General features: G+C 47.9%; 2 protein-coding genes across 2 annotated transcripts; both read right to left on the reverse strand.

Annotated features, from left to right (window-relative positions):
• LOC119309917 lies at positions 1–1,567 on the reverse strand. Its single transcript, XM_037585820.1, has 3 exons — positions 1,433–1,567; positions 1,001–1,306; positions 1–419 (listed from the first exon to the last, which is right to left on the reverse strand). Exons 1-3 carry the CDS (start codon positions 1,461–1,463, stop codon positions 1–3), a joined length of 756 nt encoding a protein of 251 aa, XP_037441717.1. The 5' UTR covers positions 1,464–1,567.
• Positions 1,568–10,719: 9,152 nt separating this feature from the next.
• Positions 10,720–12,108, reverse strand: LOC119309918. The gene is made up of 2 exons (XM_037585821.1): positions 11,715–12,108; positions 10,720–11,525 (listed from the first exon to the last, which is right to left on the reverse strand). The coding sequence occupies exons 1-2, from the start codon at positions 12,106–12,108 to the stop codon at positions 10,813–10,815; spliced, it is 1,107 nt and encodes a 368-aa protein (XP_037441718.1). The 3' UTR covers positions 10,720–10,812.
• Between the last annotated feature and the right edge of the window lie 276 nt (positions 12,109–12,384).

Raw genomic sequence — 12,384 nt, forward strand, 5'->3', positions numbered from 1 at the left:
TTATGCAGCCAAGGCACGAACATGGTTGCCGCCGCCACCGCCACGTTGGAACTTGGAGACTGCACAGTCCGTCGAGAAGAGCCCCGAGGACAGATATTTTGGAGCGCCGCCCATGATGGGCATCTTAGCAGTGACATTCATCTTGTTGACATAGTCCAGCCGGTAGGTCTGGCCAAGGACACCATCGACGACGTCTGTGAGGGAATGAAACTTGAAGCGGAGGTCAAGGTGCACGAGGCTGTCCTTCATGGTCTTGCCATAGCTGTGGATCTTGGAGTCCTCGTCCGTGATCGGCACCGCGCTGGCCGAGATGCTGAACACGCCCGCGAGATCCACCTTGACAGAGTTGACGGTGTCCGCGCGCTTCACGGATAGGCCATCTTGGAGCTTCGACACCCATCGGGCGTTGTTCATGGTGTCTATGTTGATTGTTAGAACTAATCTTGTTATTAGTGCTAGATTTAGATTTTCAGTCATGCATGTAGTCGTGTTCAGCTACTAGACTGCGGGTGTGTACTCACATGGAGATGAGTTAATGTGTGTACATGCAAGTCAGTAGTGAAATTAGGAGATTAGATAGTGTTGCATGCATGAGTTTGTTAGCCGGCCAAGTCATGTGGCCGTTGTGGAGAGATTGCGCCATTGTTGTACGTGCGCATGCATGTACGTGGGTTAGTTGAGTTAGTGGGCAAGAGAATAGGGCTAGTGGAGTATGCGTGAGTGGCATAGGAGTCGGGCAGGTTGTTGCCCTGGCAGTGCGTGAGTCTTGTGTACTGCCTATTTAAGTTGACAAATGAATGCGAGGCCGAGAGGGCTGAGGCAAAATGTAGCCTATGTGATATTCACCGGGAGACAAGGCAAAGCTAGTTTCTCCTTGGTGAAGTGTGTGTCCGTGTGAGTTTTCCTCCATAGTGTGTTCTTGAGTGAGACAAAGAGAGAAGGTTGAGCTGTGAGAGGCAGCCAGAGGAATAAGAAGCAGCGCTGCGAGTGGAGGCGGCGCCAACATTGATGGGCTCACCGTCGAAGGTGATCTCGATGTGGTCCTCTTCCTCGTCCCACTCGACGGCCTTGCGAGCGCCGACGAAGAGGCGGTGATCGCCGAAGCTCACGCCGATGGACTGTATCCACGTGAAGGTGTGCTCGTTGACAGGGTTGTGGTTGCCGATGAAGTGGGCGTTGATGTGGAGGTCGGCGTCGGAGACGATGCAGAAGTCCTGGTCCTTCCTGCCGTGGAAGTAGAAGGTGACGCCGTCGCCGCCGGTGAAGCTAGGGTCGCCGCACGAGGTGCCGGGGTAGTTCGCACACCCTGCATGCATACACACATCAACAAACTCACTACGAATCGATCGACGATGCTAAGTAATCAGCAGTAAAACAAGAATATACGTATTTTGCTGCGTGTATATGGATGCATGCATAGTACTGGACGTACTGCAGGAGGTCTCGCAGTAGCTGCATGACATCTCGCAGGACTTGGGGCAGAGGTCTGGGCACTGCGCCACGCAGGTCTTGCCCCAGTCGTCGTCGCAGATGAAGATGCGGTTGGGCTAGTTGTAGTTGGCCGGAGAGAGCTGGCCGTTGGCGTAGGACGGGACCTCGGGCTGGGGAGGCGTCCCGTCCCACGAAGGTGGAGTTTCCCAGAACCAGTTGGAAGGGGAAGGTGGCTGACCCATTACGCTGACGGCGAGCGTCGCCGCCACGAAGCTGCAGAACCACCCAATCTGCGGTACCTGAGACATTGCTGTTTTTCGACACGGCTGGGTGGTCGATCGAGATGATCTTGGAGTAGTACTTGGTAGCGAGGGATTCTCATAGGAGATGGATGGATGGCCGTGACTTTGACATTGACAGAAAGGTTAATTGGAGGTCAAGTGACTTGTTTTGGGAAGTGAAGTAGGGGAAGGAAAGGTGCTCACAACTTGCTGGAATATATTGACCAAGTCAGGGTCGTCCAGTTGACATATATAGCCAGCTACACATACTATAGTCTTACACTACAGTATGCATGCATTTAGATTTTTAGAGTGTAGTAAACCAGCTGCCGACGGCATGCAATGCATGTCACTGCTTCTTCACGTTATTAACAAGGCAAGTCAGTTGTTGCATACTGGAGTAGTACTCCCTCCTTCCCAAAATATAAGGCGCGATTGACTTTTTACGGTCTTTGATGCACAACTTTGACCACTAATATATATCAAAGTATATGGATTGAACATGTATAAATGACATCGCTGTATTTGTCTTGCAAAGCAATTTTATTTCATATGTATGTATAATAATTTTATAGACATATAATACATAAAAAATATAGTCAAAATTGTGCAACAAAGACCAGAAAAGTCAAACCGTGCCTTATATTTTGGGAAGGAGGGAGTACCTCGATCCACCGGCTCCTGGATTCCCGCTCCAAGCCCTCACACAAGTGACGCTCCGCACCTTTGCCCTCCTCATCTCATCGTCCGCGGCCGCTTCCGCAGCTGTCTCTCTGCAGTTTCCTGAGAGAATTGGTCTTTTTTTTGCCGAGAGAATTGGTCACTTGTTCACGAGGCCAAAACGTCCGCAACTGCTTGATGGATTGTCAGCGACCTTGGCACGGGAACAGAGCAAGCGGGAGCGCGCGAGGCCAAGGATTCGACTCGTGGGCCGGCTGCTCGGCCCACTCGCGACCGGCAACTTCCCCAGTGGCTTGCAGGCCCAAACTGGGCCCGATAAGGGTGTACGCTAGTATATTACCGTTGGTGCGGGTTGCGTGTGGATCTGGGAAGGAACTGGTGGCTTTGACCAGACAGCGTGTGTGTGTGAGCTTGTATCTGCATCCATGGCGAATTCATCCCCAATTCGAATCCTATAAGCTGGTTGCTCACATATGGCATCAGAGCCGTCCCATCCTGGAGTTGCCCCGCCACCCCCACTGCACCTGTTTCCATGAATTTCGGCGGCGAGAGGCCATGGAAAAGCTGTCGGCGAAAGGCCGCAACATCCATGAATTCGTCAAGGCGGCCGTCACCGACGATATCGAGCAGCGCCTCAAGGTACACAGTGACGATCTCCTCAAATCCATGACCAAGCTGCTCCAGGAATCGACCAAGACCTTGGACGGCCTTATCACGGCCCGTGTTGACGGCGTCGATTCCGAACTCCACCTCGACATCGAGCAGATCCGCTCCGATCTGGAGCGAGTTGACAAGGTCAACTACGAGGCCAGGCCTGGGAGCTCGTCTGCGGGCAGGGAAGCGCGTACCCAGAACATCTACGTTCCACCCCCGGCTCGCGGAGCGCGTGATCTGTCGTCTCCCGGGGAGTTTCAGTCACTCCGCGAACTCGTTGCTCTGGATCAAAGTGAGCAGTTCAACTCTGGTCCCCAAGTGGAATTCGCGGTTTGACGGGTCTAATCCACGATTATGGCAAGCTAGATGCGAGGATTACTTCAAGTTATGGGGCACTCACCACAGCAGGTGGATATCTTATGCCACTGCCCAGTTTGAAGGTGCAGCTGCTCTTTGGTTGGAGTCAGTGTAGAGGCGAACTGTAGAACTGCATTGGACAGAGTTTTGCAACCTGTTGCAGACGAGATTTGGGCGGAACCAGCACCAGAATCTCTTGCGGAAGATGTTCAGAATTAGCCAAACTGGATCGGTGGAGGAGTATGTGGAACAATTTGCAGAACTATATGACCAACTGACTGCATATGAGTCCAGTCCTGACCCCCTGCACTACACCACCCGTTTTATCGATGGTCTAAAACCAGGTGTTCGAATGGCCATTGCCATGCAAAAACCACGCGATCTGGAAACCGCTTATGAGTTGGCCCTGCTCCATGAGGAATTAGGAGAAATTCAGTACACTTCCACAACAAAAAGAAGCAGTAACTCATCAGGAACTTACCCTTATAAGGCAAAGACTATGGAAGAGAAGAAACCAACTGAAGGCTCTAGAAACCTGGCAGTAGAAGATAAATGGACTTCACTGAGGAATTTCAGGCGGGCCAAGGGATTGTGTTTCATTTGTGGTGAGAAATGGTCCAAGGACCACCAGTGCAAATCTACAGTCCAATTACATGTGGTTCAAGAGCTCATTGACCAGTTGCAAAGCTCCACTCCTTCACAGGATGAGTCAGATAATGATTCTGACAATCTGATGCTGTTGTCAGCAGCTGCTACAAGCAACAATGTATCTACACTGTCCTTGTCCTTGTTAGTTCATATAAGAAATGCAGAGCTGAAGTTTTTGGTAGATTTAGGCAGTACTCATTCGTTTTTGGACAGCTCCTTAAATTCCCTGCTTCCAGAAATTACTGATATTAAAGCAGTTACAGTGAAGGTAGCAGGTGGAGGGAAATTTACTTGCTCACAACAAGTGAAACAATGTCAGTGGAGTTGTCAAGGCCAGGAATTTTCACATGATTTCAGACTATTTTCATTAGGGGGCTATGATGGCATTTTGGGTCTAGATTGGTTGGCCAAACACAACCCCGTGTACATCGATTGGGAGCAGAAGTGGTTTTCATTCCAGTACAAGGGTGTCACTGTCACCTTGCAAGGAGATCTGCCCGAGAAATGTGCTTTTACAGTGATGGCTATTTTTCAGAGTGTTGTAATTGAGCAAAAGGAACAGTTGCCTGAAATTCAAGCCCTGTTGGACAAGTATGCAGTGGTCTTCTCTCCTCCTACAGGTTTACCTCCTAGAAGATAGTATGATCACAGCATACCATTAATCCCTGGTGCTCAAGCAGTGTCCATCAGACCCTACAGGATTCCTCCTCATCTGAAAGTTGAAATGGAGAAGCAAGTGCAGGAAATGCTGCAAAGGGGAATAATTCAAGTGAGCAACAGTCCATTCTCATCTCCTGCTCTGATGGTCAAGAAAAAGGAAGAAGGAGACTGGAGGTTGGTCATTGATTTTAGACATGTTAATGCTCTCACAATTAAGAGCAAGTACCCAATTCCTATTATAGATGAATTACTGGATCAACTTGCTGGAGCCTGTTGGTTTTCAAAACTAGACCTAAGAGTTGGCTACCATCAGATCAGACTGGCACCTGGAGAAGAATTCAAGACTGCCTTCCAAACTCATACTGGCCACTATGAATTTACTGTGGTGACTATGGGCATGACAGGTGCACCCAATACATTCAAAGGAGCAATGAACACAGATCTAGCTCCAGCTTTGAGAGGAGAAGATCCTTGTGCAGTATGTTTCTTTGATGATATTCTCATCTTCAGTATAAACCTTGAAGGAACACTTTATACATTTGGAAAAGGTGCAGAGCATACTGTTGGAAAAACAATGGAGAGTAAAGTTGAGCAAGTGTGACTTTGCTAAACAGGAAATTGCTTATCTGGGCCATGTTATTAGCAGTGAAGGGATTTCAACAGATGCTAGCAAAATTGCAACTGTTAAAAATTGGCCAGTTCCTACTAATGTAAAGCAAGTCAGAGGATTTCTGGGCTTAGCTGGGTACTACAGGAAGTTCATCAGGAATTATGGGGTGATCAGTAGACCACTAACTGATCTGTTAAAAAAAGGGGCTATCTTTGTGTGGACACCAGCTACAGAAATGTCCTTCCAAACTCTGAAGCAAGCTCTTATTCATGCTCATGTCTTAGCATTACCTGATTTTTCACAGCAGTTTGTGGTTGAAACTGATGCTTGTGATGTTGGGATTGGTGATGTTCTGATGCAGCAGGGTCATCCCATTGCTTTTGTTAGTAGAGCTCTAGGTCCCAGGAACAGAGGGTTATCTGTTTATGAGAAGGAGTATCTAGCTATACTATTAGCTATTGAGCAGTGGAGACCCTATTTACAATTCGAAGAATTTATTATCAGGACAGATCAAAAGAGTTTGGTGAACCTTTCTAATCAGAGACTGCATACACCCTGGCAACAAAAAGCTCTCACAAAAATGATGGGATTGAATTATAAGATTGTTTACCAGAAAGGTATTGATAATTCTGCAGCTGATGCCCTGTCCAGGAGACCACAATCAGATTCTCAAGTGCTAGCTATTTCTGGGGTTCAACCTAGTTGGTTGGAAGAAGTGGTGGGAAGTTATAAGGATGATATCAAAGCACAAGAATTACTGCAGCAGTTGTCTGTGCAGCCTAAGTCCAGGAACAATTTTCAATTGATACAAGGTGTGTTGAGGTATAAGGGTTGCATTTGGGTGGGCACTGAATTTGGATTGCACACAAAAATTTGTCAAGCTTTTCATGACACTCCCTTAGGGGGTCATTCTAGGTTTCCTGTTACATACAAAAGAATTAGAGCATTGTTTAAATGGGTGGGTATGAAGAAACAGATCCAACAATTTGTGAAATCTTTTCTCATTTGTCAACAGGCCAAACCAGAGAGAGTGGCTTATCCTGGGTTGCTCTCACCACTGCCTATTCCAGCAAAAGCTTGGGAGACAGTGACAATAAACTTTATCTCGGGATTGCCATCTTCTGATCAGTATGACTGCATCATGGTGGTCATTGACAAATTTATAAAATATGGTCATTTCATACCTGTCAAACACCCATATACAACCCAGAAGATTGCTGAACTTTTTCTGGACAATATTTACAAGCTTCATGGTATGCCCCTCTATATAGTATCTGACAGAGATCCAGTTTTCACCAGCAAATTCTGGCAAGCTCTGGTGAAGAGGACAAGAGCTGTACTTAATATGAGCACAGCCTATCATCCTGAAACTGATGGGCAGACAAAGCGTGTTAATCAGCAGGTGGAGTGTTTTTTGAGATGTTTCATCAGTGCTCATCCGAACAAGTGGGCAAAGTGGCTTTCACTTTGTGAGTTTTGGTACAATACCAACTGGCATTCAGCTCTTAACAAATCTCCATTTGAGGTTCTTTATGGTCAGGGTCCTCGGCATTTTGGAATTTCAACTTCAGACTCGGTTGACCCTGTTGATTTGCAGCAGTGGTTAGATGCTCGAGCAGTGGTTCAGCAGTCAGTGCGTCAGCATTTGTTGCGTGTTCAACAAAGGATGAAACATCAGGCTGACAAAAAACGTACTGAAAGGACATTTGATGTGGGGGATCGAGTCTTTCTTAAACTTCAACCGTATGTGCAATCGTCAGTGGTGCACAGAGCAAACCATAAACTTGCCTTCAAGTATTTTGGGCCGTTTCTGATTCTGGAGAAGATTGGCGAGGTGGCTTATCGTTTGCAGTTGCCAGCGGCTAGTCGTATTCACCCTGTATTCCATGTTTCCCAATTGAAGCGTTGTGTGCATCCACAAACGAGGTATTCAAGTCGCTTCCTTCCATTGATGCTCATCTTCAGTTCCCTGTTAAGATACTGCAGGAGCGCCTTCGTCGCGCTGACAACCGATCGGTGGCGCGAGTACTGGTTCAGTGGAGTGGAGGGGATGCTACTTCGGCAACCTGGGAGGATAAGGATTCGCTTCGTCAGCTGTTTCCGCGTGCCCCGGCTTGTCGTTCTGAAGAAAGGGGGAATGTCAGCGACCTTGGCACGGGAACAGAGCAAGCGGGAGCGCGCGAGGCCAAGGATTCGACTCGTGGGCTGGCTGCTCGGCCCACTCACGACCGGCAACTTCCCAAGTAGCTTGCAGGCCCAAACTGGGCCCGATAAGGATGTACGCTAGTATATTGCCATTGGTGCGGGTTGCGCGTGGATCTGGGAAGGAACTGGTGGCTTCGGCCAGACCGCGTGCGTGTGTGAGCTTGTATCTGCATCCATGGCGAATTCATCCCCAATTCGAATCCTATAAGCTGGTTGCTCACATGGATGGTCATCAGTCTCTTGGGTTGTCCTTATGGTATGAGTTGTCAGCGCGGATTTGGTGGTGCACGTGGTCTTTGGCCATGTTATTCTTAGGGTTTCTTCGTGGTGTAGCACTGTGAGGGTTGGTGGTCGCTATGTGTTGGGTATGGTTGTCGGGTTGATCGCGTGTTTACAGGGTTACATGCTCCATGAGTAGTCCACGTGTGGTTGATTTGTATCGATTTTCACCCGGTTTTCCGTTGATTAACTGGGCAATTCTCTTCTGCTTAATTAATCGATGAGGCAAATCTTTTGCCTCCATTTTGAAAAAAAAAATGTTGGCTCACCCAGGATTTCTCAGCTGGGTCTGTTAGGCCGCTTGTATTCTGGATCAAACTTTGAACATTTATAGAACTAAAAATGTGTTTTTATAAGTTACAAAAAGTATATCAATGGATTTGTTTTCAAAAGATGATTCCAACCGTATAATTTTTGTCACTTTAGCTATATGTAAGTCGCCTAAACTTTAAATTTGGACACGGCAATTTTCCGACCGTTGATTCTTTTGTCCAGATTCATGCTGTCATTTTTCCTTGTATGTGTTTAGGCTAATTTTTGACTTGATACCATTTGGGGTAAGTCGATTTTATTCTTAGGCTGAATTTTTGACGTGCCCCTGTTTGGGGTAAGTCAATTTTTTTCTTAGGCCAAATTTTTGGCTTGCCCTGTTTGCGGTAAGGCCAAATTTTTTACTTGCCCAGTGCCTGATCTACATGGAGGAGCTGCCTGACAGACAATGGTGGAGTCACAAACTTGCGCGACTGCTCTCATGCATTCCTTAGAAGCTGCATCGTTGAGTGGCGTCGATATGCATGTCTTGCCGGCATGACATGACGCCATATCTCAGCTGTAAAAACTATGTGTACATGACGAGCGAGGCTGCATTCTCGTGGGAGACGGCTGCAGCGGTTGCACAACCTATCCGGCGCCATCCGCGAAGTCGCACGGCCCCACACATTATGCATGGTCGGTGCTGGAAGTTATTTTCCGCACAGCCCCATGCTCGCCGGAGTTAATGGCAGGTCAGTTTGGTAGAAGAAGATGAGAGGGTGAAAGGAGGAAGACAAGGGTATTTGTGTCTCAAATTTGACATAACTAGGGGATGCCCCGCGCGTTGCTGTAGGACATTAGTGTGAGAAATGGCTAAAGAGAGATGATGGGCTCTCTAGACTGACATCTATTGATGAGATAGATTTTGTTTTTCTTTGTTATCATAATAACTGTTTGTGTTCTTAGGTGTAGTTCTCATATTATTCATCCAAATATCTTTATCAAAATAATCAAGTGTCATCAAAGCATTCGAAGACGCATATCACCTTTGGATCCCGTCAAATCAACTAAACTGAATGGGATCGTAGCATGGTGAGAAAAATAAGCTGAGGTAATTGACTGAAATTGCACTACTTGATGTTCTCATTATAGTCGCAGATGCCCACGGAGAATTGCACATGCAGCGGACAGAGCTGGCGCCGTATGACCGTTCGATAGACGATAACAATTCGTCGCCTCCCTTTGCTCACAAAACAAAAAAAACTTGGTTGTCACGCATCCCATTAGCCCAACCAAGATGCAAGAATTTCTCAAATAGAGGCGATTGGTGACATCTAAAACTTCATAAAGAAAGTAAATAGCACTCATGAATATAATTTGAATGCCGTGATTTATATACCAACAATTGCAAGATGTATACGTAAATGAAATGCTCATGGTGTGTAGTAGATGAAAAATAGTAGCTAGTCTTAAAAAAAATTCAAGAAACAAATATATGAGAAAAGTTGTACCTTGTGATTTCATTATAGATTCCAGCCTGTATCCATGGATCGAGGACTTAACTTTGCAAGCCGTACTAAATATTTTTCTACATTATAATTTTCTGAGATATTGAAATCACCATCTGTATTAAGGAGCACATAATATATATAGAAGATACATCACACAAAACAGGTTCATAATTAACAAATCGATCTGGATGCTACACTGGACGGGAATGAAATCCAAGCAAAACCATGGCCTCTACTTACCCCAAAAGTTAGCCAAAGCTGTTGGAAGGCGAGGAGTACTGGAGAAGCTCTGTGAAGGGAAGTCTGAGATCCACCACGAAACAAATACAGCAGCAACGCATCCAGATCGATTTGGTACTAAAAATAGGGAGGTCCTCACCAGATTTCTTGTAGTGGCCGCTTCAGCTCCAGCGAGTTCGTGACGCAAGCGTGGCCGGGATGAGCTAAACCGAGCCAAATCCAGTGGTGGTCGAGCAGTGGCAGCCACCCGGAGGCAGGGCGCAGCTACATGTTGCAGGTTTCGGCGTACGTGCAGGTTCTTCAGGTCCCCATGGCGCACGACCTCAAGGTCTGTGTCTATAGGTTGCCTGTTTTATGGAGAATGAAGATGGTCAGCTGTAGAAGGTAAAGAGAGGCATAAAAAATCGATTGATGGGGGAATTAATTGGGGCAGTAGAAACGTCAATCTTAATTGAGGAAATCAATTGGTGCGTTCTCGGAAGGAAGGAACCGAGAAGGAAGAGCCAACTGGGGGCGTGCTCTTCTTTAAAAAAAAACTGCAGGGGCGTGGAGTACGGGCTGCAAATCTGAGCCACTTGTGGTCAATCAAACGGCTGACAGAATTTAAGATGACGTGGATGCATGAGAAGGCAGGAAAATCAGGTAGTGGGGGCTCCTATTTAGATATAGTAGATGACATATAGTGGAGGATGAAAGAATTGTAACGGCATTTTCCCCATGTGCAGAATTGTAATGACATTTCGCCAACTCATGGAAGTTGTAGTGGCATAGATTCAATTAACCCTCGTTAACATACTCAATATTTCGGAGAACATGAATAAATCATGGATATTACGTTGATTCATATCCAAACTAACATTATCGTTGTAAAACATTAGCTTCATAGAGCTTATTTATTCTCGTGTGGTCCCTACACACAGTCTCTTATTTTTTTGCGGGCAGTCCTTACACACACTCAACTAGTACTAGTAGCATGCTTGTAGTATTATCCTCGGGGGTCCATTTACGCAGCCAAGGCATGGACACCGCCAATGTGCCGAAACTTGGAGACGGCACAATCTGTGGAGAAGAGGCCCGACGAGAAGTACTTTGGCGCGCCACCCATGATGGGCATCTTGGCAGTGACATTCATCTTATTGACGTAGTTAGACCGATAGGTTTGGCCAAGCACGCCATCGACAACGTCACTGAGGGAATGGAACTTGAAGCGAAAGTCAAGGTGGACGAGACTGTCCTTCGCGGTCTTGCCATAGCTGTGGATCTTAGAGTCCTCGTCCGTGATCGGCACGGCGCTGGCCGAGATGCTGAACACATTGGCGAGATCCACCTTGATGGAGTTAACGACGTCTGTGCGTTGCAGGGATAGACCGGATTGGGCCTTGGACACCCACTGGGCATTGTTGGCGGTGTCTATATTGATGGGCCCCCCGTTGAAGGTTATATCGATGTGATCCTCGTCCTCCTCCCACACGACGGCCTTACGAGCGCCTACATAGAGGCGGTGGTCGCCGAAGGTGACACCGATGGCTTGTATCCATGTGAAGTTCCTCTTATACACGGGGTTGTGGTTGCCGATAAAGTGCGCGTTGATGTGGAGATCGACGTCGGAGACGATGCAGAAATCCTGGTCCTTCCTGCCGTGGAAGTAGTAGGTGACACCGTCGCCGCCAGTGAAGCTAGGGTCGCCACACGAAGTGCCTGGAAACTCCACACACCCTACATACAAGGATCAAACTCAAATGTGTATAAATCGACACTAATCCAAAAGTGAAATTTAAATTTGTTATGCAACACATTGATGGACATATGTTCGACCCCCGCTCGGGCGACTCGGGCGCGTACCCAGCCCTAGCCGCCCCCGCTCCCGAATCCACCTTCCCTCACCCCGCCGCCGCCGGGATGCACCTGGGGACCGACGGCGGTGGCGGGGATCCTCCTCTCTCCCGCGTCTCATGGGTGGTGTGGAGTCCCTTGCGCATGCGTAGGCGTGGCAGATCTGGCGGCGACGATGATGGCGGCGGCGGCGGTGGCTGGCCCTATCGCGGGCGACAGCGACTGCGGCGCGTCGGGCAGCCCGGTCACAGGCGGCGGCGGGCGGCGGCTTGGTGGCACCTCTAGTCAGATCTGATATGGCCGGTGCAGCCAGTGGTGGTGGCCATCTCCTTCGTCGGAGGTGGTCGGCCTGAGGCTGGATGGTCACATCTCGGGATCCGTCATCTAGTTCCGGCTGCGAGTCGGGAAGACATGATTGCCGGTGAAAACCGAGCCGATGGCAGGCGATGGTGGCGTTTTGCGCCATTACCTTGATGAAGGCATCGTGGTGCAATTCGTCCCACCTATCTAGATCAAAGAAAACGCTTCTTCTATGGTTGCTATACCCAGAGAGTCATGAAACTCGCATGCAACTTAGAATCAGATTCTTCCACCGAAGGTCCCTATCACGTTCCAGGTCTAGTTAGCTGAGATCTGATAGGGCCCGCATGCCCTTGATTGCAATATCTTATATAACACTAAGCCCTCCTTCAAGCACCACTGCACGGAGCTATGCTGAATGAAAAAAGAAGAACCATTCACC

This window comes from Triticum dicoccoides, chromosome 5B, assembly GCF_002162155.2.
Source record: "Triticum dicoccoides isolate Atlit2015 ecotype Zavitan chromosome 5B, WEW_v2.0, whole genome shotgun sequence".
Lineage (NCBI taxonomy): Eukaryota > Viridiplantae > Streptophyta > Magnoliopsida > Poales > Poaceae > Triticum > Triticum dicoccoides.